Source organism: Nelumbo nucifera, chromosome 6 (assembly GCF_055504915.1).
Source record: "Nelumbo nucifera cultivar China Antique chromosome 6, China Antique-T2T, whole genome shotgun sequence".
In the NCBI taxonomy this organism is placed as follows: domain Eukaryota; kingdom Viridiplantae; phylum Streptophyta; class Magnoliopsida; order Proteales; family Nelumbonaceae; genus Nelumbo; species Nelumbo nucifera.
In genome coordinates this window covers 4,391,615-4,419,141 of record NC_142654.1, presented here as the reverse complement: position 1 = coordinate 4,419,141, position 27,527 = coordinate 4,391,615, and the positions used below count along the sequence as shown (strand labels likewise).

The 27,527-nt window shown below is 41.7% G+C and overlaps 1 protein-coding gene across 5 annotated transcripts; it reads left to right on the top strand.

Annotated features, from left to right (window-relative positions):
* Positions 1-781: 781 nt before the first annotated feature.
* LOC104586640 (CRS1 / YhbY (CRM) domain-containing protein) lies at positions 782-24,644 on the top strand. 5 transcript variants are annotated; one of them, XR_016077516.1, is made up of 11 exons: positions 782-1,852; positions 2,228-2,705; positions 2,783-2,913; positions 3,856-4,206; positions 4,340-4,496; positions 4,613-4,905; positions 5,019-5,078; positions 5,221-5,307; positions 14,060-14,483; positions 14,611-14,978; positions 24,278-24,644. XR_016077516.1 is itself a non-coding variant. In XM_010243931.3 (9 exons), the coding sequence occupies exons 1-9, from the start codon at positions 860-862 to the stop codon at positions 12,050-12,052; spliced, it is 2,607 nt and encodes an 868-aa protein (XP_010242233.1). In that variant the 5' UTR covers positions 782-859; the 3' UTR covers positions 12,053-12,396. The 5 variants fall into 5 exon arrangements, 1 of the variants encoding a protein (XP_010242233.1); XR_733489.3 differs by having other exon boundaries at positions 14,049-14,483; XR_733488.3 differs by lacking the exon at positions 24,278-24,644 and having other exon boundaries at positions 14,938-23,663.
* Positions 24,645-27,527: the final 2,883 nt, after the last annotated feature.

The window sequence follows — 27,527 nt, the reverse complement described above, 5'->3', positions numbered from 1 at the left end:
GGCTCTACCGACATACGACATGTTAGTTCTCATAGCCGCTCGAGGACATGCATCCAACCATTTTCAGATTTAAACCTTAATCCTATGATCGAAAATTTAAATCCTTAAACCCTAACCTCAAAATTTAAATTCTAAACCCTTAAATTGTAAAGCCTAAATCCCTAACCTTAAATTTATTATATAAAATGACTTTGGTAGAAGGTTGTTTTCCAACGGGAGATCGGATCACCTACTAACAAATATATGTTCCAAACCTCTACCAATTTCATCTCACACCGCATATTTAGCAGGTCCCAAGTGGGTCTCAATTTCAAGTTAAGAGGTGCCGTGTGAGCTGATGTTGGTAGAGGGTAAGAGTTAATTATTTTTCTATTTGTTTTGATGCATTATTGGATAAATGTTTGGAGTTTACATCTGCGCCTCGCAAGGCACACCTCACAGAATATCTCAACCATGTATCGGGAACATCTCCCAATGTCAAATATGATAGTTGGTTCCCAATTCAAATTCATACTGAAATGTGCATATAGGGCGCTGACGTGATATGGGGAAAAACGGGATCTGTTCCTCACACTTGGGTGTCTCGTATGCACATGTACTGTGCATTGGGAACATATCCGGTGAATAATAACTTAAAAGCATGATAGATGTTCCTAATGCATGGTAGGATGTGTATGTGAGGAGCAGATCCGATTTCATATAGTTCGCTGGCAACAAATGCCGAAGGTGCAAACTCTGTTCGCTGGCAACAAAGACGTTGTTGGGGCAATCTTGTAGGGGGCTGATTCGATCTCACTCTAGCATCAGCTCAATTATTTTTTTAGAGAAGTTCCACCAGGTCCCGACCCTCTCATCCTCCATGGCGTTCTCCCCGTCGTGTTCATTCAACATCTTTCCATCTTCTTATTCCATACCTGCTTCTCCTCCTCTTTCCAATCTCATTTTCCAACGCAATAGACCGTCTTCAGCCGGCCTCAGAACTCTCAAACTCGAAAGGTTTTGTTCCTCCTCTGTCGAAATTGAAACTAAGGGACCCCATACAGAAGTTGCTCGCAAGACCAAAAAGAAGAGAAAGCTCAAACCAAGTTTCTACGACCAAATTCGTGATCGATGGTCTCTCAAGCTTGGCTCTCCAAGAGAAAGACTGCCATGGCAAGAGCAAGAATCACAAGGGCAAGAAGAGACAGGAAATGATCAATCTTCTTCTGCTCCTAATTCCTCAGAGGGAGATGGCGGGAACCCGTCATTCGATGACTTGGCGAGTTTTGCTCTAGGAAATCGCTCAATTTCGGCTCCTTGGAGTCACGGCGACAAACCCAGAAAACCCCATTTCGACTCTACAACCGAAATTGTCCAAAATAGTTTAAACAACGGCGGAAAATTTGCTGAAGTTCATTACTTTTCTGAAAAGAGTACCATTCCTAAGATTAGTGAAGATAGTGTAGTTAATCATAGTGGAAGCTTGAAAGAAGAACAAAGAAGTGATTATATTCGGGATGACAGTGTTAAGATTGGACCCCCCCTAACTGGGTTTTCTGGAGAGCAGTCAACTGGTAATGGTGATTCGGTTAGATTACCTTGGGAAAAGGAGAAATTTTTGGAGTCTGTGGATCGAGGTAGGTGGAGGAGGAGCACCACGGAGCTGGCGGCGAAGACAGTTCCTGAAACTGAGTTGCGGAGGCTTAGAAATGTTGCTTTGAGAATGAAGGAAAGGATAAAAGTTGGAGCTGCAGGCATTACACAGGATTTGGTGGACTCCATTATTGAAAAGTGGAAGGAAGATGAAGTGGTGAAATTAAAATTTGAAGGGCCACCTGCCCTTAACATGAAGAGGACCCATGAAGCCTTAGAGGTTAGTATGTTTACGTATTATTCCTAGTTCCCCCACGGCTCCAATCCCATATGAAAACATCTTCTGATTCTTTCCAGTTTCCTTTAAGTCATTTTCAGTATATATGCTTCCAATCAAATGCCAACTTAGTAAGAGATATCAATTTGGTGTTGTTGGAGCTTCCATTAACTGAAATTGGTCACGTAATACAAATTTTTTACAATGTGTAATTGTGGAGTTCTTGAACTCGTTTTCTATTTCTTGCAAATGCATCCTTTTTTCTTTGAACTCGTTTTCTATTTCTTTTTCTTTGTATGTTGAACGGACAGTTCAGAATTGGTCATTAATGTAGATTGGTTTTAATATTTTTACTTTTTTATGTTCTGTTTCTATCAGAGTAAAACTAGAGGCTTGGTTATCTGGAGGTCTGGCAGTTCAGTTGTGCTGTACAGGGGAATGTCGTACAAATTTCCTTGTGTGGAATCATATATAAAAGATAATCAAGCTAATCCAGATATTGCATCTCATTCAAAAGAGTCAAAGATTGATTTTAGTGGGAATATTTGCGTAACTGATGCAATTCAGACTAAGGAGTCATCTAGTACTGGGACTATGACATATGATAAGGATCTGTCCAGAGAACTCATGGATATGACTGATCTCAACAATTTGTTGGATGAGTTGGGTCCGCGATTCAGAGATTGGTCAGGCTGTGAACCAAAGCCTGTTGATGCAGACTTACTTCCTTGTGTGGTTCCTGGCTACAAACCTCCGTTTAGACTTCTGCCTTATGGGATAAGACATTGCCTGAAAAATAAGGAGATGACATCTTTCCGTAGGCTTGCAAGATCAATGCCCCCTCATTTTGCATTGGGTATGTCAGTGATGATATCTGCCAAATTATCACATTTGCATCTGTACTATGATTTTGATAGGACTTAATTGTTGTAGGAAGAAACAGACAACTACAAGGCCTTGCTAGGGCTATGGTGAAGTTGTGGGAAAGAAGTGAAATTGCTAAGATAGCCATCAAACGTGGTGTGCAAAATACCTGTAATGAGAGAATGGCAGAAGAACTCAAGGTGAGATATCATAGCTTCTTGAGTATGGAATTTACAAAATTTTCTGTGTTCAACTATGGACTATACTTATTGTAAGAATGCCAAAAGGGTTTGCACAGTGGTGAAACACAGATATGTCCAATTTTAGAGAATTGAATTTGGACCTCCCATTAAATGTATTCCATCAAGGAGACTCCATGTGCCAAAAAATCACAATGCAATGTCAAACATGATTCTTGGCATATGTGATTTTTTATGTGGGGATACTTTCACTGGTAGGATATGATCCTCTGTAAATGGGACATTTCTCCAATGTGTAGTGGGGTTTGATAATTCTCATGGTAACCCTGGCTTTGATGCTACAACTTGTAATCTCAGAATATCATGTGAAATTTAATATGCATGGTCTACATGGTAATATGTGATCTTATAATTTGTGTACAAAATTAAGATCAAGTATTCTCCTTCATAGGTAAAGCCATGTGCTTTTCTATTGCTTGTCCACTGAGTTTTCATCCAAGCTGAAAATTGTACTCTTTCACTGGGGACCTTTTAAATTTTTATCATGTGTTAGGGATGTTAGTAGAGGATAATCCAATACATTAAGATGGTATTATTTTGTGGATTCAAATCATGTTAACTTCTGTTATTCTGCTGTGTATGGGTAAAAATGATTTAATCGCTTGACAGGTCTGCAAAGTCTACCAAAGGAACAAAACACATGCATGCACATACACACATAGCATTGGGAAATAGGATGGTGCTACATTTTAAACTATCTAGTCACAAGGAAATACATAGGATATAAACAAGAAAATATATTCATCTGTACTTCTTGATGGTTCAATATGCATATTTGAATGTTTGGGGCTGCACATCCATTTTTAGTAACATCTTAAAGTCCAATATCATATGTTTGAGCTTCATAGTTTCTTTTTACCTAAAACTAGTTTGTTGGTGCAGAGATTAACAGGGGGGACACTTCTCTCTAGAAACAAGGATTATATCGTTTTTTACAGGGGTAATGACTTCTTGTCACCTGTTGTGACGGAAGCACTAGTAGAAAGGAAGAAATTAGCAGAGTTGCGACAGGATGAGGAAGAACAAGCACGTCAGAGGGCTTTGGCTTTAATTATTTCAAATGCCAAAGCTATTAAAGGTCCATTGGTTGCTGGTACCCTTGCTGAAACTGTTGCAGCAAACTCTCGTTGGGCAAAGCAACCAAGCAGTGAAGATATGCAGAAAATGATGAAAGATGCAGCTTTATCTAGACATGCTTCCCTAGTCAGATACCTTGAGAAGAAGCTAGCTCAAGTAAGTGTTGTGACTGCACTAAATACCCACCCAACCATTTAACCTACTCATCCTTGCCACTCCCCACTCCCCACCTCCTATTTCTTGTTTTTCATTTTTTTTTTTTTTTGGGTTTGGTTTCTGCATTGTATAGGCACAAGAGAAGGTCAAAAAGGCGGAGAAGACTTTAAGAAAAGTGCAAGAGTTTCTGAAGCCAACAGAGCTCCCAACTGATTTAGAGACCCTAACTGATGAGGAAAGATATTTGTTTCGTAAAATGGGTCTTAGCATGAAACCCTTTTTGCTTTTAGGTAATTTTGTCCTCCAAGCACCTCCAAAGAATTCCATTCCAATTATGCTCTTAATGGGTTCAGTACCTAATAACTAGTTAATGAAACACAAAATATATTTTTGATTTTCGTTTTAGGGAGGCGAGGTGTTTTTGATGGTACTGTGGAAAACATGCATTTACATTGGAAATATAGGGAACTAGTCAAGATAATTGTCAAGAGGAAAAGTTTTGCACAAATTAAGCATATTGCAATTTCCCTTGAGGCGGAGAGTGGTGGATTGCTAATTTCAGTAGATAAAACAACCAAAGGCTTTGCCATAATCATCTATCGTGGAAAGAATTATCAGCGCCCACATGCATTGAGGCCGCAGAATCTGTTAACAAGGAAACAAGCATTGATGCGATCAATCGAGCTTCAGAGACGTGAGGTATGAACATGAGTTGCATTTATTGTTGTTTGTCTTGAGCTGATATTGTAAATTTGTAATGAATTCTTTTTTGAGGGTACACTTTTGGTTACACCCCATTAAAATATTTTCAGGCTCTGAACCATCACATCTCAAGACTGCGCCAAAGAATTGGGAATCTCAAATCTGAACTAGTATGGTTACCTTCAATTTCACAAATGATGTGTTTATGTAATATCTAATGACACCTATTGTCACTGATTTCTGACAAGTTTCCATGAATTATTCCTATATTCTAATGGCCATTTCCCTTCTCCCTTATTTCTCTTTTCACAGAATCAAATGGAGGCTGTTCAGGAGACAGGAGATGAATCTCTGTACTTAAGGCTGGATGGTGCTTATTCTTCTGATGATGACATGGAGGTAAGCAAATCAGTAGTCTTGTCTAAATTACTGATGGTTTCATTTTAAATTGTGTCTAAGTAGCAGCTTTATTAAATGGATATTGTGAAACAATGGTTTTATATGAAGGGTAGTGTAGAATGAAAAGGAGAAAAGGCCTACTGTGGTAAACATCTAAGCGAATTAGGTAGATATAATGTGTTTAGAGAAGATATTGGTGGGTTTAGGATGACTAAAAAACAGAGTTTTGAAGATATGTAAGGGAGAAAAAATAGTTATAGGCACAACCTTTAACAGCACAATGTTCAGTCTAGAATAATAGCTTTATAATCTATGAGATACATCATTGAGAGGCACAATGTACTTGTGGTCACAACAAACAAGAAGAGAAAGGGGTGGGTGTTATGGGCCCGCACGTAGGATCTCGTCACGGGGCGGTCCACGGGGAAAACTCCTAGCCTTCCCTTGCCCTTTCCTTTGCGTGCTGGCCCTATTGTGGCGAACTAGGGGGTGATTTGTCCAAGAGATCACCCTAACTCTCCTAAGCTCTTCTTTTGATCGAAAATTCAATGCCTTTTCATTAATTCGTGGCTCCTTAAATAGGAGATTACAGAAGGAAATTCCTAATTAAACTCAAACTCCTAATTACCTACTCCTAATGGTAACACAACTCCTGTTTAAGATAAGATAACATAAGATAAGATAAGATAAGATAAGATGGAGTAGCTGGCAGCGAGTTGGCGAGAAGAGATAAGTGTGGACCCACCCTGATGAGCTGTCGTGTGGGTCCCGCCCTACTGCTTCTGCTGCCGGGCGGCGTGCGCGTCTCATGGTGCTGCTGCCGTGTGGCGTGTGCTGTTGTCATGTGGTGCGTGCTACGCGCTGTCGGGCGGTGCGTGCTACGCGCTGCTAGGCGGTACGTGCTGCTGTGCGGCGCTGCTGGGCAGTGTGTGCTGCTGCGCGGCCTGCTGTGCGTACCGTTGCCTGTGACTGCGCCGCAATGCGCTGTCAGGCGGTGTGTCCATAACATCGCACCCCTCCTGGACAACGAGCTTGTCCTCAAGCTCGAGAGCTGGGTAGGCACTGTGAAGGTCGGTCCAGGGAATCCAGGTGGCCTCCGCTGAGGGTAGTCCTTCCCATTCTACGAGAACCTCGAAGGTACCCTGATTGATGCGCGACCGGACAAGAGCTCGAGAGTGGAGGATGGGTCTACCATCCTTTAGAGGGGGTAGAGAAGGCACGTGCTCAGGGGGAGTCCCTGTAAAAGGCTTCAATAGGGACACATGGAAGATGTCATGGATTCTGCTGTGCTCTAGTGGCTTGAGTTGATAGGCAACCTTCCCGACCTGCCGGAGAACCTTGAAGGGCCCGTAAAATCTTGGGGCCAGTTTGGGGGGGCCTCGCCGCCTGAGGGAGAGTTGGCGGTACGGTTGGAGCTTCAGCCAAATGAACTGACCTGGCTCGAAGGTGACTTCGCGGCGGTGCTGATCATAGGTTTGCTTCATACGCGCCTGTGCCTGCTACAAGCATAGGGAGACTTCGGCCAGGAGGGCGTCGTGGTCTTGGAGACTATGTTCTACTTCTTCCAACCGTGTGGAACCTGGTTCGTATGATAAAAGACGAGGAGGGTCTTTGCCATACACAACCCGAAAGGGGGTCATGCCAAGGGAGGAGTGGTAGGACATGTTGTAGTAGTATTCGGCCCAAGGAAGCCAATCTACCCAGCGTCGTGGTTGGTCCCCTACGAAACAGCGGAGGTACATCTCTATGGTCCGGTTGACAACCTCTGTTTGCCCGTCTGTTTGTGGGTGGTAGGCGGATGAGAAAGCCAGGGTCGTGCCCTATAATCAGAACAGCTCCTTCTAAAAGGTGCTGGTGAAGATGCATCCCTGTCGCTGACGATGGACTCTGGCAGCCCATGTAGGCGGAAGATGTGTGTGAAGAAGGCGTGGGCCACCGAGACTGCACTGTATGGGTGGGACAACGGGATGAAATGGGCATACTTGGAGAAGCAGTCCACCACCACGAATAAGACTGATTTCCCTCCGACTTTAGGCAAGCCTTCAATGAAGTCCATGGAGATATCGGCCCAGATCTGTGTTTGGAGATAGAGCAGTTCTGGATGAAATCCCTAACTGAGCTGCGCATACCATACCAATGGAAATCGGCGCAGACGCGGTGCAATGTCTTCTGAACCCCTTCGTGGGTGGCGTTATGGATGCTGGTGATGATGGCTGGAATCAATGGGCAGTTTGTTGGGAGATATACCCTCCCTTTGTACAGCACAAGTCCCTCATGGATAGACCAGTTCGGGCTGGTTGTACCTGCCTGTAATTCTTGCACCCAATCCCTCCAAGTTGGTGATTGGGGCAGTACGCTCCTTAGGTTCTCCAATAGGGTAACGCGGGGCTGGGAGATCGCGCAAAGGTGGACCGTGTCTTCATCACGCCTAGATAGTGCATCGGCGGCCCGGTTTGAGGCCCCTGCCTTGTGGTCTACGCAGAAGTCAAACCCTAGCAGTTTACTTGCCCAGTGTTGCTGGGGTGGAGTAGTAAGCCGCTGCTCTAGAAGGTACTTGAGGCTGTAATGGTCTGTCTTGATGACGAAAGGTCTGCCCCACAAATATGGCCTCCAGTGTTGGACGGCCTTGGCAAGCCCAATTAATTCACGCTCGTCGGCGGGTAGCTTTAGGTGCCGGTCTGCTAGCTTGCAGCTAAAGAAGGCTATGGGGTGCTCTTGTTGCTGCAGCACTATGCCGGTGTCTATGCCAGAAGCATCACACTCAACCGTAAACTCCTGATTAAAGTTTGGTAGCTGCAGCACGGGGGTAGAGGAGAGTGCCTTTCTTAAGTTTGTGAAGGCGGCGTTCGCTGCTTCATCCCATTGGAATGCATTCTTCTTCAACAACTTGGTTAATGGGGCAGCCAGGAGTCCGTAGTCTCTTACAAACTTGCGGTAGTATCCCGTGAGACCTAAGAACCCGCGGAGGGCCCTAGTGGATTGAGGCTTGGGCCACTCCCGAATGGCCTGAATCTTGGAGTCATCTACCGAGACTCCTTCCTTGTTGATTATATGTCCTAGATAAAGGACCTGTTGCTCTCCGAAGGAACACTTGGTTCGTTTTAGGAAGAGCTTATGTTGGCGAAGCAGCTCCAGAACTGTTCGTAGGTGTTGAACGTGCTCCACCCACGACGCACTGTAAATCAGGATGTTGTCAAAAAATACTAGGACGAACCTGCGGAGGTGGGGTCTAAATACCTCGTTCATCAAGGCCTGAAATGTGGATGGAGCGTTTGTGAGACCAAAAGGCATGACCAAGAATTCAAAGTGGTCGTGATGCGTTCGGAAGGCTGTTTTCTTCACATCTTCTAGGGCCATTCGAACCTGGAAGTAGCCTGACCTGAGATCCAGCTTAGAGAAATATTGAGACCCGTGGAGCTCATCTAGCAGTTCGTCCACCACGGGGATCGGAAACTTGTCCTTGACGGTCCTGTTGTTGAGCTCCCGATAGTCTACATAGAAGCTCCAGGTGCTGTCCTGTTTTGGCACTAGCAAGATTGGCGAAGAGAATGGGGAGCGGCTTGGGCGGATAATACCCTGCTTCAGCATTTCTGTACACTAGTTCTCTATCTCATCCTTCTGAAGGTGTGGGTAGCGGTACAGCCGAACGACCACGGGTCCAGTCCCTGGCATTAATGGTATTCGATGGTCACACGATCGGACAGGGGGAAGGCCCTTGGGTTCTAAGAACACGTCTGGGAAATCGGCCAGAAGTTTCTCCATCTCGGCAGTGTGTAAGGCGTCGCCATGGAGAGTATGTACTTGTGGTCTTTTTGCTCTCATCTTGGTCCCTTTCCAGGTGACTTGTTTTCCATGTAGGTTAAACGTCATGGTCAAGGCACTGAAGTCCCATAGGATAGGGCCGAGGGTGATGGGCCACTTGATTCCCAATACTATATCAAACTCGTCTAGGGGCAATACAAACAGATCAGTGAGGAATGGTTCAGAATCCACTTGTATTTGGATGTTTCAGCAGATCCCTGGGCTGTGAACTCTCTCCCCATTTGCTACGGCTACCTGAAGCCGTGGTCTGTCTTCCACCGGTAGTTTCAGTTGGAGCGTTGCTTGCTTGCTGATGAAATTATGTGTGCTCCCCGAGTCCACCAGAACCCGTACTTGTTTTCCTGCTACTTGGGCCTACAGCTGCATGGTTTGAGAGTTTTGTATTCCGGTGATGGCATGAAGGGAGATCTCGGGTTCTAGAGTTGTCTGCTCCTCTTGTTCCTCCTCCAGTTCGTCTACCAGGAGGCAGAACAACCGCTTGCAGCGGTGGCCGGCAGAGTACAATTCGTCACAGTTGAAGCATTGGCCCTTGGCTCGGCGTTCTGCCATCTCGGCTCTGGATAGGCGTCTGATGGGAGGTGCCGTCGTGCTGCTCCCTATGTTGGTTGCAGATCGGGGAGGGTTACTGGTGAAAGGCTGTGGTTCCCTGTTGGCTGCCAGCAAAGATCCTCCTCCAGCAGGCTTCGGGTTTGTCCAAGTCGTTGTTGGGCGTCCCAAGCTGGACGGTCCTCTGCTAATCTGTAGTTTGCGCTCGAAGGCTCGGGCTAAATTCATTGTTGTGACCAGGTTAGGCGGGCTCTTCATCTCTACGTCAACTCGCAGAGTTTCGGATAGGCCAGCTGTGAACATATCCACCTGCTGGTCTGGGCGAACTGAAGAGGCTCTGGCGAGAAGGGTCTGAAACTGCCACTGATATTCTGCTACGGTTCCTGTCTGCTTGAGGTTAATGAGTTCCCCCAAGGGGTTGCTTGTTAATGGGGGTTCGAATCGAAGGAGGCAGTACGACTTGAACTGCTCCCAACTAAGGCCTGGTTCTTCCTGCTCTACTCGGTAGAACCAAAGCTGCGCTTCTTCGGTTAGGTGGAATGCGGCCAGGCTGACCTTGTCCTTCTCCTCCGTGCGCTGATTACGAAAGAATTGCTCACAGCGGTACAGCCATCCCAGTGGGTCACCGCTGTCGCTGTACGAGGGAAACTCCAAACGACTGTATTTGGGTATGACTGCTGCAGCTGGGGTGGCGTTCTATTGTTCACCGGAGCCTTCGGCCTGATCGGGACGACGGCTGTGGTTGGTGGCCGCCTCTTCAGGACTCCTTTCTCTGGTGGCGAAGTATAACTCTAGTAGACGCCGAAGCTCCCTGACATCCTCCTTGACTTCTCTTACTTCTGCGTGATTTTCCACGAGTCGGTGTTCCAGTTTGTGGACCTTGGATGACAGCTGCTCCATGTCGCCCATGACGCTTGGCTCTGATACCAAAATGTTATGGGCCCGCGCGTAGGATCTCGTCACGGGGCGGTCCACGGGGAAAACTCCTAGCCTTCCCTTGCCCTTTCCTTTGCGTGCTGACCCTATTGTGGCGAACTAGGGGGTGATTTGTCCAAGAGATCACCCTAACTCTCCCAAGCTCTTCTCTTGATCGAAAATTCAATGCCTTTTCATTAATTCGTGGCTCCTTAAATAGGAGATTATAGAAGGAAATTCCTAATTAAACTCAAACTCCAACTTGAACTCAAACTCCTAATTACATACTCCTAATCGTAACACAACTCCTGTTTAAGATAAGATAACATAACATAAGATAAGATAAGATAAGATAAGATAAGATGGAGTAGCTGGTGGCGAGAGGAGATAAGTGTGGACCCACCCTGATGAGCTGTCGTGTGGGTCCCGCCCTACTGCTGCTGCTGCCGGGCGGCGTGCGCGTCTCATGGTGCTGCTGCCGTGTGGCGCGTGCTGCTGTCGTGCGGTGCGCGCTGCCAGGCGGTATGTGCTGCTGTGCGGCGCTGCCGGGCGGTGTGTGCTGCTGCGCGGCCTGCTGTGCGTGCCGCTGCCTGTGACTGCACCGCAATGCAATGTTAGGCGGTGTGTCCATAACAGTGGGAGATAAAATACCTCAAAAGGCACAACAAACAAACACAGCTTCAAGTCATTTCATATTTATTCTATTCCTTAAGGCTATGTTTGGTTTGAAGGAAAATGTAGGGAAAGGAAGAGAAAGGTAGGGAAACCTTTACAAACCTTGTATCGGTTTCCCTGTCTTTCCCTTCCTTTCCCTACCTTTTCCTTTAAACCAAACATAGCCTAAGTGAAAACTTGCAATATATTTGTAAGCTCTAGGTAGGCTAATCCTAGGCTGCCTTGAAAAACTCAAATGTTAAATGACCAAGAAATTCTAACCCCTCTTTAAAGAAATTAGGAACCAACTTGATCTGAAGAAATCAGAAATTATTAAGCAAATTGTAATTTTACTATAAATGTAGATTATGGGAATTAAAGTAATTCAAATTTTATTAAGAATAGTAAATTTATGGAAATTGATGCTTAAACTTACAACCACCTCCACGGTTTTCCTTCAATTGAATTTCCTATATTAAGGGATTCCTGAGTTGTTCAATTGATTTTTCTAATTATAGCTTTCAGAAAAGAAGAAAGATATTTTTCAAATTATGCCTTTTTAGTATTGTGCAATATAAATGTCTACTTACTGCTTTCTCATTCAATATGTGTGGGATCAAAACACCATCTTTACCCCTTGTAATGAGACAAAACATCTATAAGGAGTTTCCTTTTGTTTTACACGTGTATTTCCACCTTATTTATTAATTTTTGTTAGTTTCATCAACCGACATTGCATTTCTTCTACCAGGATGAAGGTGAAGAGGCATATCTCGAAACATATGATGATGGTAACTCGTCTAATTAGGAGAATAATCAATTTCATGACTAAGTAGAATAATTGGAGACTTCTTTTGACTTCACCGGTAAAAGGATATTCCGAAGGAGAAATGCATTTAGAACTGTATTTTAAGCTTCCATTGTGGTTCCTCAAAGTTTTACAAGTACCTGCAAGAGGGATAAGAAGAGAATTGTAATAGATTAACCTACACAACTTGAGCTCTTACAGTCAGCTTCTTTCTTACATTCGACAACTGTACATGGAGACTGTATGAGTGCAACAGTGAGGTGTGGATCTTTGTAATTTATAATTATATGATGCTCATATTCTTCTAGAAGGGAAGATCTTATATTTCATTCCAAATTTATAATGGTTGGTTTCTGTTTGAGCTCCAGTTCACCTGTTTTCAGGTTTTAGAGTATGTATTTAGGTTCATGGGCAAGTATAACATTAGTTGGTTTTAACAACCCAAGTTGGTTCTCCTTGTAAAGCAGTCATACCTACTTTGGTTTTTGCCTGTGAATCCAATATGGGCCTTTTCCTAAAGAGGTATGAGTCAGTACAATAATATTGGGCTATAACAGTGAATTTTATAGTTGAGTAAATATAACCGCCAGTATAGATCCCTTTTTTTTGCAGTGGTTATACAAAAGCACCGCTATAGGTATAATATTTTTTTTTGGAAAAAGGTAAAGTACTTTATTCATCATATTGAAGAGAGATACAAGACCCAGACTACTAAATCTGCCTGGGCACAATACACATTAGAAGCTCATACAAGACTTAGAGCAAAACAACAGGGGTACATTCTGGACCTCTGGTTTTAAAATTCCTCATTCACCGACACCCAGGAGCATAGCTTCCCCACGGCTCTCTGCACAATTTCATCCGGACTTTTAAATTTACCACAGAAGATTCTGCTATTCCTTTCAGTCCAAATGGACCAAAACACAGCTTCTGGGATGGAACTCCAAACAATCTTTCCTTTCTTGATGAGACCTCAACTCTCCATCGCATCAGCAGCTCCTTCACAGATTTTGGCATGGTCCAGCTAATCTCCAAAACCTTAAGAAAATGCCCCCAGATCACAGACGAAACTGGACAGTGGATGCACAAGTGCTCTGTAGTTTCTGCACTCTTTCCACACAAACCACGAGAGAGATCCAGGATCTGAATACCTCGTCTCTCCACATTAGTCTTGGTCAGACATTTATCAAGGGCCATAGTCCAGACCAGAAAATTGATCTTTGAGGGACTAGTTGGATTCCACACCTGTCTAACAGGGAAATTCTCATGACCTGAACCACACAACTTCAGAAATAGGGATTGGACCGAAAAACTACCATCTGCATTCCACTTCCAAACCCGTTCATCCTCTGAATTTGAATCAATCATCTGATTTTGGAGCAGCCTCAACAACTCCCGATACTCTTCCACCTCCCAGTCAAACAAATTTCTCCTACAAAGAGGAGTCCAAATGATAGAATCACCAGAAATGCTAAAATTTTCAGGAATAGAAGAATCTTGATTCACAGAAATTTGGAAAAGAAGGGGAAAAACATCAGCCAGTGGACCCACTAAACACCAGGGGTCCTTCCAAAATTTGATTCTATCCCCCTTACCAGCTTTAAATCTGATCCCGTCCAGGAAGAGAGGAGTGTTCTTCAAGATACCTGCCCAGAAGGATCTTCCCCCATTAAGATTAGGCTCCTTAGATCTCCAATCACCCCATTCCACACCATATTTAGCTGCAATGAGACTTCTCCACCATGCATTCCTCTGCTATAGGTATAATATAGCGGCAAATGATATAACGGTGGTTATGAAACTGCCACTGTATACCTCTTTTAGCATTGCTTTATCATAACTTTCACTGTAGACAATTGGCAGTCAGATTAAAATAGAAATATTTTATTTTAAGAGTTCAGATTGAGCCATAATCAACAATTCAAATTTAACTTGAATGAAAACAAAAAAGAAGGAACATTGGTATCTCTGACACATTTAACCCTACTCATGAAAGCACAACTCAAGGCCTCAAACAGCAAGGTTTCTGGCTCATCGCAGAAGTTAAAGCAAAATGGGTAAGGGGGAAAAGAGACAGCTGTAACGCCTACACTGCCACCATGGGTTGTATTAGTTGCAGTAAGGGTACCTCTTCATCGGTTCTGTCATAGAAGAGGATTTCCCCTTCTTGGCTGAAGATCTCTGCTCAGGATGTTTTTAGATAACATCTGCAAGTTCACGAAGAAGGGTTCGACTCCTCAGATTGGTGCCATTTCTTCATGATTCTCACATTATTGCTGAGGTCAAAAGCATAACAGGGAGCAAAAGCCTGCATATCCTAAAAGCTCAAGCGTTTGCCCCTGAAATCCCCGAGGATCTGTACCACCTCATCAAGAAGACTGTTGCCTTCTGGAAGCATCTTGAGAGGAACAGGAAAGATAAGGATTCCAAGGTATTATTTTCTTGTGCAAAAAGAAAAAGAAAAATCTTCCATTATTTTTATTAGGGTTTCTATTTGGTTTTTATATTATTGAATCCATCGATATTTTATACTATACTGCTAATGCTTGCATTGGCAGGATTTCCTGAAGAAAATGAAAGCACATAAAGATGAAAATTTGAAATGCTGATCTCCTTTGGCAATCTTAGGGGCTTGCTTGTTGCAATGGTAAAACCTTAAATTATTAGGCTGACAAGTGTGACTGCGAGCACGGGTTTGCATCTTGTGAGCTGCCACTTTGAGTGATGGCCCTTTCTACTTACTGGTTCTGGTGTCGGGTGTTTTTAGTTCTCCCAGACTTGCAACATCCTTATTTTTATGCAACCATTGCATTTTTCTTTTTTCTATTTTCCACCCACATATTACATTATATATTCTCCTTCAAACTTGCTCTTTCTTTCCTTAGGTGGTGAGCCCAGCCATGACAAAAGTGCAGGAAAAGAAAAGGTAAGCAATTTTCATATTCATTGCATTGCAAATTATTGAATGGTAAGAAAAGTTTGTCTTCTTGACTAGTTCTAAATAGAAAGCATTTTGAGTAGAGGAAAAAATTAATTCTTACATTCTTTAGATCCTCATGTAAATGGTTGACCTTCTGCAAAATGCGGCATTCAAATGAATATACTGATTCCATCTCTGAGCTTTCTTCACCACTTTCCACACGATGCACCCTAGAAACAACAACAATAGCAGTAGCAACAACCACAACAACAATTTGAATGCTTTGTACCGTCTGGCATAGGAATCCTGAGGAATGAGAATGGCAATATTATATCCTTATTCTCAGGTCCGGTGGGAATAGGGGATTCCACAAGAGCTGAGTTGTTGGCTGTAGTACAAGGAATTCAGATTGCGAATCAACTAGGAGTGGAGAACCTACTAATTAAAGGGGATTCTAAGGTGATTGTGGGCTGGTTGTGAAATCCAGACTCAGTTGCTTGGAGTTATAGGGATCACATAAAAAAAAGTTAAATGTTTAACAAAGGCACATCTTTTGTAGATACCAGTGGTTGGGTAGGGAGGCAAATACTTTGGCTGATTATCTTGCAAAACAAGGGTCTACTCGGGATTGGTTATTGTGGGCAGCTTTGTAATCTTTTTTCTCTGAACACTTGTAATGTTTAGGGGAGGCTGCATCTCGTGCCTCCCCAAGGGATGCTTGTAAAGTTTTATTCTGATTGATTAATGAACTCAATTTCAACTATCAAAAAAAAAAAAAAAAACAAGAAGCCAGTACTACAAAAGAGAACTCAAATAAAGTAGAACCTCAATGACCCTTGAAAAATTCAATAAAGTTGTTGAGGGCCCGGGAATAGGATCTCGTCACGGGTTGGTCCACGGGGAAAACCTCCTGTTTTCCCTTGTTCCTTCCTGCTCTTGATGAACCTATCTCGGCGCCTCTGGTGATTTGTTCAAGAGATCACCAACTCTCCTTTGCTCTCTTTCTTGACTGAAATTTTCGATATCCTCATTCAATAATGGTGTCTCCTTAAATAGGAGATTACAAGAGTTCTAATCTTAGGGAGTCTCCTTAAAGAATAGGGAGACTTCCAATTCTCTCTTGCTAAGGATAAGATAAGCTAATCCTAATCTGATAATAAGATAAACTAATCCTAATCTGATAACAAGATAAACTAATCCTAATCTGATAACTTACTAACAAGATAAGATAAGAGCAATAGAATAAGATAAGAACAAGCAAGATGATCTAATCTAATTTGGCGGTGGGTCAGGTTCCTGTTGCTGCCGGCGGCGATGGTACGTCTTTCCGAGGAATGCGTCCATAACATTACTCCCCTCTTGGACTACGAGCTTGTCCTCAAGCTCGAACTTCGGATATGTGGCTTGGAACTCTGTCAATGGGATCCATGTGGCTTCGGCCGATGGTAAGCCACACCATTTCACCAAGACTTCAAGAACTCCTTGATTGAAACGAGAGCAGATGACTTTAGGTTGGGGAATCAGTTTGCCATCTTGCAGGGGTGGCAGGGAGGGGACTTGGTCCGGAGGAACACCCGTAAATGGTTTCAGCAAGGCGATGTGGAAGACATCATGAATCCGGCTGGTCTCTGGCAGTTCCAACTGGTAGGCCACACTGCCAATCCGTCGTAGAACCTTGAAGGGCCCATAGGACTTAGGGGCCAGTTTTGGGGCAACTATACTAGGACTAGTAATAGCTGCTCGGAGAAGCTATTGTTGCTGTTGTTGATCATGTTGTTGCTTCTGCTGCTGCAGTTGTTGTTGTTGTTGGTTGTCTGGCTGCTGTGGCTGAGGGTGTTGCTGCTGCTGTGGACCAAGAAGAGTCTGCTGCTGCTGCTGTTGTTCGCTGGACGGCTCCGTCAAGTCTGGTCGGAGGCTGTTTGTGGTTATAACCCCTTCTGGATTCCTCTCCATGTTAGAGAAATACGATTCCAGCAAGCGTTGCAGCTCCCGGATATCGTCTTTGACCTCACGAACCTCCCTGTTGGTTTCTACAAGCCTATGCTCCAGTTCGTGGATCCTGGATGATAGCTGCTGCAGATCTCCCATGACGACCGGCTCTGATACCAAGTTGTTGAGGGCCCGGGAATAGGATCTCGTCACGGGTCGGTCCACGGGGAAAACCTCCTGTTTTCCTTTGTTCCTTCTTGCTCTTGATGAACCTATCTTGGCGCCTCTGGTGATTTGTTCAAGAGATCACCAACTCTCCTTTGCTCTCTTTCTTGACTGAAATTTTCGATATCCTCATTCAATAATGGTGTCTCCTTAAATAGGAGATTACAAGAGTCCTAATCTTAGAGAGTCTCCTTGCTGAATAGGGAGACTTCCAATTCTATCTTGCTAAGGATAAGATAAGCTAATCCTAATCTGATAATAAGATAAACTAATCCTAATGTAATAACAAGATAAACTAATCCTAATCTGATAACAAGATAAACTAATCCTAATCTGATAATAAGATAAACTAATGCTAATCTGATAACTTACTAACAAGATAAGATAAGAGCAATAGAATAAGATAAGAACAAGCAAGATGATCTAATCTAATCTGGCGGTGGGTCAAGTTCCTGTTGTTGCCGGCGGCGATGGTACGTCTTTCCGAGGAATGCGTCCATAACAAAAGTAGAACTATATAAGATCAATTTATTTTATATTTTTGAAAAGGTAGGGTAATTTTATTGAAAATTGAAAGAAGATACAACAGAAGTCTGTCAAAAAATGGATAGACCAGAACTCAACAACTGTTACAGATGCCAAAAAGGCGGAGTCCTTAGATACTGGAATACATTCATATGATTGAAAGCTGGATTGACAGCAACCCAGGAAACCAGTTTACTGACAACAACCCAAGATCAATTTAATTAACCTGCTAGTGTCAATGCTCAAAGCAGTTACAAAGAAACAAGATAGGGAAGGATTGCACAATCTGTCTGGGATTTGCTTCAATCAAGGTTTAAAATGTCTATGTTGGTGGAAATGTCGGTCATCCAAGTATAAGAAACATGTTGGAAATATTGTATGGAAATATTGTAAAAATTATAGACATGGTGGAAACATTGTAAAATATGCAAAATATAGAATGATATTTTATGAAATGACAAAAGAAGCATAGGCACACCTTTTTAAATTATTATCTTGTTCCAAATTATTAAACAAAACTAAGAAACTAAGGTTATAGACAAAAGAATATGTTCTGAAGTTTCCCTGTAAACCTTAAAATTTAGAACTTCATGATAGAATTAGTTAAAGCAGAATTTAAACTCATAGAAAATGTAAATGGTTGCAATAGATCAACCAAATAATCTACTATAGAAACAAAAACTATTATTTAACTCCATGTTTGAAATGAATATTGAGCTAGCTCAAAGTTGTAATCATGTAAGTTAGGTGGACAATAACTTGTTACTTCATATATCTACAATATTGTCACCAACTTATGTTATAATACTATCTCTTGTAACATGGAAGTGAAAATGGAAATATGTTGTGGATATTATTTCTTGTGCTCCACATAGGTCTGGTAGTGTTCATTGGGGAAATGTTGATTCCAGTAAAATTTCGTGTCGCTACCCATGGAAATGGAAATATGTTGTGAAAATATTAGGGAAATTAGGGACATTTTAAACCATGGCTTCAATAAAATAACATGGTTGTACCTCCCATACATTCTGTACCTGGTGCAGCCTACTCTTGATATTCACAAATACTGTCAGTGATGCCACTTATCCACTTCCACTAAAGTGCAAGTCTATACCACGACCATGTAATCACTTGTTGACTGTTTAGCTGGTTAAATTTCAGCATTCATCAGCAAATACAATAAAATGGTTAAGAGACAAAGAAGGGGGGCCATGGAGATTAAGTCACTATTTAGAGGAGGCCAGGGAATCTTTGGAATGCCTAAATGTAAAGTTAGTTTGGATTCCTAGGGAATACAACCATACAGCAGATGGCTTAGCTAAATGTGGTGCGCTCTTAGAGCATCTACATAGTGACAAACTTCCTCCTTTGTAAATTGTAGGGGTTCTCCCCCTGCTTTGTACACCTCCTCATGTATGTTGTTTTTTTGTCAATGAATATATATTAACTTTTCTCAAAAAAAAAAAAAAAAACTCAGCATTCAAAAAGCATGCCTTCAGCATGGGATTATTAAGAGTTACAAATAGAATGATTCTTCTCTTCCTTTTTGGTAGATGTGAATATTCATTTGATAAGAAATTTGTGCAAGCATGCTTCTCCTTGCCTCGTGTGCTTATTACAGCAGTCTTTTAACATTGACATGCACGTATTAAGCTTGATAAGAAAAAGCATGCCTTCAGCATGGGATTATTAAGAATTACAAATAGAATGACATTTTTCTTTTTCTTTTTGGTAGATGTGAATATTTACTTGATGAGAAATTTGTGCAAGCATGCGTCTCCTTGCCTCGTGTGCTTATTACAGCAGTCTTTTATCATTGACATGCACGTATTGGGCTTGACTAACATATGTGTATTGAAATCTTTCCTTTTTTTTATTAACTCTCAAGTCTCTAGGACTATTGTAAGTTAACCCAACCAAGTAAACATAATTAGAGTCATTTAAAGACAATAAATGACTTAGGTGGACAACTTCTGTTAAGTTTTTCTTTTTCTTTTTCTTTTTTTTTTTTTTTGAGTGAAGATAAAATATGGAGATCAAGCTGACAGAATTGGATAGAAGATGGATCAGAAGTGTATGGAGATCAAGAGGAGTTTGTTGGAGTTTGGTGCCGTCCTATGGAGCATCTGGAGGTCTAGTAACCTTATGGAGGGAGGGTGCTGTATAATCAGTGGAGGAGCTAATAGGAAGATTTTTTGTGTCCTTAAATGTTAGGAATGTGGGGGATGGCTTCACTTGGGTTTTAACCAATGTCTATTGGCCAAACTTGTATAGAGAGAGGAAGTTCAATGATTTCATTAATAATTGTGGTCTAAAGGAGTTACCCCTCTTACAAGCCAATTTTACATGGTCGAATTTCCAAGAAAACCCCCTTTGCTTGAAATTAGACAAATTCCTCTTTACTGAAGAGTGGGAGAACCACTGGACGAACTTGATGGCTAGAGCCTTACCCAGAGTCACCTCCGATCACTGCCCTATCCAGCTAAGTCCTGAAACCTTAACTTCTGGTCCTCAACCTTTTAGATTTGAGAGTATGTGGTTAACTCATCCAGATTTTGTGCACTTGATTGGGGAATGGTGGAGAGAAGAATTAAGAGGAGTGAATTGGAAGGGAGTAAGATTCCACAAAAAGTTGAAAAGGTTGAGATCCAAAATTAAGGAGTGGAGTAGGGAACACTTTGGAAGGATAGAGGAGCAAAAAATTGACTTGATGTCTAGGATTGAGGAACTTGATTCCAAGGAAGCTCAAAGGATGATGAGTGAGCAAGAATGGGTTTTGAGAGGAAATCTAAAGAAGGACCTGGAAGAGGTCCTTTTGAGAGAGGAAATCTCGTGGAGGCAAAAGTCGCGACATAAATGGATTAAGGAAGGGGACGGAAATACTAAATTTTTCCATGCATTGGTTAATGGGAGGAGAAAAAAAATTGTGGCTAAGTTAGAGGTGAATAGGGAGGAACTCACAAATCAAGATGAGATAGCCAGATGTTTTGTGGATCATCTCAAATCAATCTATAGGAAACCGTTGAATAATAGGCCAACTTTGGAAGACTTGGAGTGGACTAGATTGCTTGAAGAACAAGCAAACTGGTTAAAAAGGGACTTTAGTGAAGAAGAGATCAGACAGGCAGTGTTTTCAATGGATAGATCCAAAGCACCTAGTCCAGATGGCTTTACAATGGCTTTCTATCAATATTGTTGGGATGTGTTCAAAGAAGACCTTGTTGGGGTGTTTCAGGAATTTGCAGATAAAAAAATGGTGAGCCCTGGAGTCAATGCTACCTTCCTAGCTCTAATCCCAAAGAAGGCAGATGCAAAGAACCCTAAGGACTATAGGCCAATCAGTCTAGTGACAAGCATCTACAAAATCCTGGCTAAAGTGTTGTCATTGAGAATTCGAGTAGTACTACCTTCCATCATCAGTCAAGAACAAGGTGCTTTCATGTAGGGAAGGCAAATAACGGATCAGACCCTAATAGCAAATGAGTGCATGGAGGACATGAGAAAGTCAGGAACCCAAGGTTTCGTTTGTAAACTAGATTTGGAGAAGGCCTATGATCTTGTGGATTGGAGTTTTTTACTAGAGGTCCTAGGGTGCTATGGGTTTGGAGCTAGATGGTGCAATTGGGTAAAGGGCTGTATTAGTTCTTGCCATTACTCCGTTTTGGTTAATGGGGTGGTGAAAGACTTTTTCCCAGCTTGTAGAGGCCTTAGACAAGGTGACCCTCTCTCTCCTTTTCTTTTTACCCTAGTTGCAGATGTCTTTAGTAGATTAATCTCTAAAGCAGATAGGGAAGAGGAAGTTAGAGGCTGGAGGAAGGAACAAATAATTTTTTGTGAAGGGGGTGACAGGCGGGAAGTGAGAAATCTCAAAGCATTGTTACAACACTTTGAGAATGTCTCCAATTTGAAGATAAACCTGGATAAGAGTTGTGTGGTAGGGGTTAACCTGAATGAGAGGACTTTGCAGTCTGTGGCGGATTGTTTAGGTTGCCCCATTTCTTCATGGCCCTTGCAGTATCTCCCTCTAGGGGCTAACCCAAAGGAGAGTAGATTTTGGACCCCAATTCTGGAAAAGTTTGAGAGAAGATTAGCTTCTTGGAAAAAGAACTACATTTCCATAGGGGGTCGAGTGACTTTATTGAGAGCTACCCTAGCAAATTTACCGGTTTATTTTCTCTCTATCTTTAGGACTCCTATTAGGGAAGCTAAGAAGTTGGAGAGGATAATGAGATCTTTTCTGTGGGAGCCTGGGGAGGAAAAGAAAGATCATCTAATCAATTGGGAAATAGTTTGTAGGAATAAAGAAGAGGGTGGACTGGGAGTAGGAAGGTTAGCTCAAAGGAATGAAGCTCTCTTTGGGAAGTGGTTGTGGAGGTGGCTTAGAGAAAGGGAGAGATTGTGGCATGAAGTGATAGTTAGTATACATGGCAGACGGGAAAATGGTTGGGATGCGGGTGTATCACGTCAAGCTACGTTGGCATCTCCTTGGAAAGCAATTCAGAGTGTCCTCCCTCAGTTTCTCAACTTGGTCAGGTATGATGTCAACTCTGGTGACTCTGTTTTATTTTGGGAAGATACTTGGGTGGGTACCGTTGTCCTTAAGGACAAATTCCTGGCTCTCTATTCTCTTTCCCTTTACAAGGAAAAAATTGTTTCTCATTTTCTTCCTTCTATTACTTCACCCTCTTCCTTAAAGCTGGGACTTTGGTTTTAGGAGAGGTTTGAGGGATGTTGAACTTAGTAGTGCTTCAGAGTTGTTGTCTCTTCTTGGCAGTGTCTTTCTAGACCCTCTTCGCTCAGATGTGAGGCTTTGGTCCTCTCATCCAAAAGGTTTTTTCACTTGTGCTTCCTTTTTTAAGTCCCTTTGCCCTTCCATGGGACAGTTGGGTTTCCCTGCTAAGGAGATTTGGTTCAGACCTGTTCCTCCTAAAATTATAATATTCTGCTGTGAGGTGTTTTGTAGAAAGATCAATACTCTAGATTGCTTGTAGAAGAAAAGGCCTTTCATGTGCTTGTCCTCTAACTGGTGTGTACTTTGCAGGGCTAGTGGTGAGGATTGCTCCCACTTATTTGTATCTTGTTCCTTTTCTAGTGCTATTTGGAGTTGGATCTTTTCTTTGTTTGGATGCAGGTGGAATCTGTCCTCAGAATTAAGTCAGCTGTTTGATCCTTCTTGTTTTGTGTGGCCTACAAAAAAAGGAAAAACGATGTGGAGATGTATTAGAGCAGCAGCCTTGTGGTCAATTTGGGAAGAAAGGAATTCTAGGGTGTTCAAAGAAAAGGAAAGAAGCTTACAAACTGTTGAGGATTGTATATTGACCAGAGCCATTCATTGGCTAAGAACTTTGGACTTCTTTCATACGTTTTCCTTTTATGACATCTGGAGTAACTGGAAGGCGGTAGCTACTAGTCATACGAGGAGGGACAAGGCAGCTGCAGTGTGGAAGCCTCCGCCTGAAGGTTGGGCAAAGCTGGATTTTGATGGTAGTAGCCAAGGAAACCCAGGCCCTTCGGGGATTGGAGGGGTGCTGAGAGATAAAGAGAGCAACATCCTAGCTTTGTTTTCAGGCCCTGTGGGAATAGGAGACTCAAATAGAGCAGAGATCTTAGCGGCTGTACAAAGCATCCAGATTGCTGAACAGTTAGGAGTTCAACACTTGATAGTTGAAGGAGACTCTAAAATTGTCGTGGGATGACTGACAAAGCCAGCTTCAGCTATGTGGCGTTATAGAGATTTATTGAGGAAAGTCAATTGGCTCACAAGAAATATGACAGTTACCTCTCTTTGGAGAAAGATCAGCAAATTCCTTAGCAGATGGACTAGCTAAGCAAGGGGTTTCAAGGGATCATTTATTTTGGGCTGCTATGTAATTTTATTTCTGTTTATCCGGTTCTTAAGTGATGTAATACTTTGTTAGAAGAGGTAACAGCTCGTGCCTCTTCATGGGTTTCCTGTATTGCCTTGTATTCTGTTTTAATAAATTATTTTCATTTATCAAAAAAAAAAAAAAAGATCTCTGGCAAGTTCTGTTAAGTTACTAACAGTCACCTGATGAATGTAAGTTTTAGATATGAAAAGTTTTCCCTTTTCTTTTGAAGTTTGCATAAATGATTAGGTTTTCTGACCATTCAAGAGAAGATCTATCCTGTCTCAAAATACACCAAAGGACCTTATGGTACACTTAACAGATTCCATTAACACAACAAAAGCGTCTATGCAAAACTAAAAAGACCTGTCCATAGAAAGCTAAAACATGACAAGGTGCCTTATTAACGGCTGAAATTAAATAAATCAAGTACCCGTTTCTATCAATCTACAAGAATACCCCCCACCCACCCAAAAGATGGAATATCAACTAATTATTTGACATTACAGGTTCCTATTTCAAAATTAAGTGTACAACATATAAAATCAGCAATGTAGGAATATCTTACCCAGTATAAGGATAGCACCAATCCATCTCCAATAATGATGCCCTTTTAAAACAATTGAAGATGCAGTTGGAGTATCGCTTGGCCATCAATTTGTGCAAGTGCTATTTTATTTAAATGACTTTTAAATAACCTTTCATATATAACTTGTCTATGTGACAATAAAATTTAACTTTTTTTATTTTTTTTTTCAGGTTGAACATATATTAGGGACATTAATAGACATGTGGATGGATGATTGGAAGTCCAATTCTCATTTTTTTACTTGTCTTTTTTTGGTTTAATATGTAACAAGAAAGCCACTTGTAATACATCACAATGGATGTATGAAAACTCAAATTGGAAATATATATTGTGTCATTATTGAATAGTTACTCATAATTTTGATGTAAAAATACAATAGATGGTCTTTTGCTTAAGCATTACAGGTTATACAAATTAAAAACCTTGTGGATGCGTTTTAATAATTGATTGCTATTAATATTTCTGTTAAAATGACATTGAGTGGCAGTTATAAACTTTTAGCAGTTGTAATTTCCGGCGCAATAACCCCTGCTATAAAGCTATTTATTAAATATTTGTTGCTAAAAAATTGTTATTGCAGCAGGATGTATATTTTCTATGCTACAGTGGCAGATAAAATCGCCACTAAGACCACGTGAGTGATGAGCTCCCACCCATCCAGGTTTGGTTTTATACTTTCATGAATTATTCCCCACCTTGTTGCATTTCTCTAATGGAGATCCACCTTTCTCTCTCTCTCTCTCTCTTCTGGGGACCAAATCCAAGTTCTTTCTTAACTCCTATCTCTTGAAAGAAGAGGTCCGCATAAACCATAAAAGCCCTGTTCGGGGAAAAAAAATTAAGTCCCTGCTTTAAGGCATTAATCTTTTCTGTTTACATTTTGCAAGTAGCTTTTTTGGTTTGTTTTTAGGTTTCTATCTACATTATATAAATGGTTGTGCAACTGCTCTTTGGACGATGTTGAGGAGGCAAAATCAAATAAATTGCTTACAGACAATTTCCCTATACATTTCACATCATTTGCATATATATATAATTGATTGTGTAGCATTTATTGTCCAAAGTTGCCTGGGCTGGCTGGGGTTGTCTTCCCTAAAGAAAGACGATGTTAGCTGACAGTAAAATGCTTTTTTTTATTTGATAGATTGAAAGACAAATCAACACCAGCGAGGGCGAGTACCACCAGCAGCATCTAAAAATATCCTGCAGAAATCACTCCTTTCTTGACCTTCATTAGCTAGTACTCAGTCTGCCCGCAATTCCCTTTCCCTTCTCGTGTTGCTGTAGACTAATCTTGCTTAAATCTGGTTTGGCAATCTGACAGCAATCTTCTATCAGTGGTTGGGGATCTTTGAGCAGCCTTGAAGCATCTTGATGAGTGATGGCCAGCAGAGAATCGCCTTTTATAATGATGGATGACCCTGCTCTTACCTACAAAGCTAGTTTATGGCCTCAAGAGCGGCTCATGTTTCTGCTACTGCAATGTTTGTGCAGCCAATTTTACCCATTTTTGCACGTAAAATTTCTTCTCTATAGTTTCTCATTAGGCAGCCAAAATTTCTCCTCCTTTTATCTTGTCCTTGTTAAGTCTTTGTTTGCCTCCATAAACTCTTTAGCATAAGACCAGGCTCCTGAGGGATAGATTTATGTTATTGAAAATTTTGTCGTTTCTATTTTTCCACGGGTACCAGAAGATATGATCAGGAGGAATTCATAGTTCCCTAGTCAGGAGGTCAAACCAACTACAGGAAACATCCTATTTCTGAGTCTGTATTGGCTCCCCACAGTTTTCACCCTACACATGCCCCACTGCCCATCTCAACTTACATTGGGAACATCTCCTATCATGGTTTTTAAAAACGAACCGGTCAGGGGTTCGGTTATCGGTTTGAACAGTCCGACCGTTCAACCCGAATGGCCGGCCTGCTCTGACAAAAAAAAAATAAAAAAATTTAAAAAATTGGAAAACGTTCAGAACGGTTTGAATGGTTCGACTGTCCGGTCCAGTCCGGTTTTGAGAACAGTATCTCCTATACTTGCAATGGAGAGATATTCCCAATGCACGGTTGGAATGTATTGTGGCCTCGTGGGGCGTTCTGAATCAGGAGCCAATGAGATCACTTCTATTTCTACCATATTGCATGATGATATGGCCAACCCTAGATGCCCACTTGGTAGAGGATGCTTTGGATTGGCCACCAGTTGAATATTATAGTCTGAACCAGCCCATATAGAAATGCAGGCTGGATCTGTCTGGGCTGGGGTTGGACCCGCACAAGTATCACCTTGTACCTAAATTGTTTTCCAGATGCATCAGAACCCACAGTATCAAAGGCTGAATATGCATGGCCAATTGTTTTGTTGTTGCCTCTCGAAACGGAATTTTTCTTTTTTTAAATATAATAGACAGGGACTACTGGGACTTGTGGTCTGGAAATTAATGTATAATCTTCTAGAACCCAAAGTGAGAACAAGCTGACCCGATATATGAGATGATCTTGGCAATTGAATGGGTACACCTTTCTTTGATTGAAAGTCAAATTAATTAATTCACAGGAATACTACCATTACCATTACCATGTGGCATGTGCATATGATGATGTAAGCCCTGAATTAGGTCAAATAATTAGATGAAAGGCATACACACAAATACTTGAATTTTTCAAGTGGTTTGGACGTTCACACGACACGAGGATGGGACTAATCCATCACAAATTGACAATGTCTTCGGTCTTCATACTTCCAACGGTCCGAAGAATGGTCTTTGGCGGTGGTGGTAGATACATTTCGGAAAAAAAGGAAAAAAAAAAAACAGAGCCCAGAACAAATGGAATATTTAGGGTTTGTTTGGCTCACGGTCAGAATAAGAATTGGAATTAAATTCCTTATGATATGTACGATTTATAAGGGGATTGACATCAGGTAAAGAGATAAGATTTAGGGGGTTTTAAGTCATTTGTCTTTTTATTTATATTTTTGGCCGAAATTAGATTCTCATTTCCAAGAAGAAAGGCCAGACTGACCTTTTCCTCAAATAAGGGAATACCATTTTGCCAAAAATGAGAATCCGAATCCCATTCTGTCCAATCAAATGGTTCATAATTAAATGGTGCATTACAATTTTCCCATGAACCAGACGGACCTTAAGATATAAGAGAGTGGATTTTTATAGATTCTTCCATCTCATAAATATTAATATGGAAGAAAGTATTTATCACAACACAAGTAAGATATTTTAACATATATGGGGGTTTAGAACAATGCATTTAGAAAGTCAATAAAAATTGAATAAAACCATAAGAAGAGGAGAGAATGGGATTGAGGCATTCCATAACTAATTTGACTTTGGCTGGCTCCTTTGACGTCTTTCAAAACTCCAACCTTTGACGCTTTGACCCATTACTTTCTTCCCAAACTTTT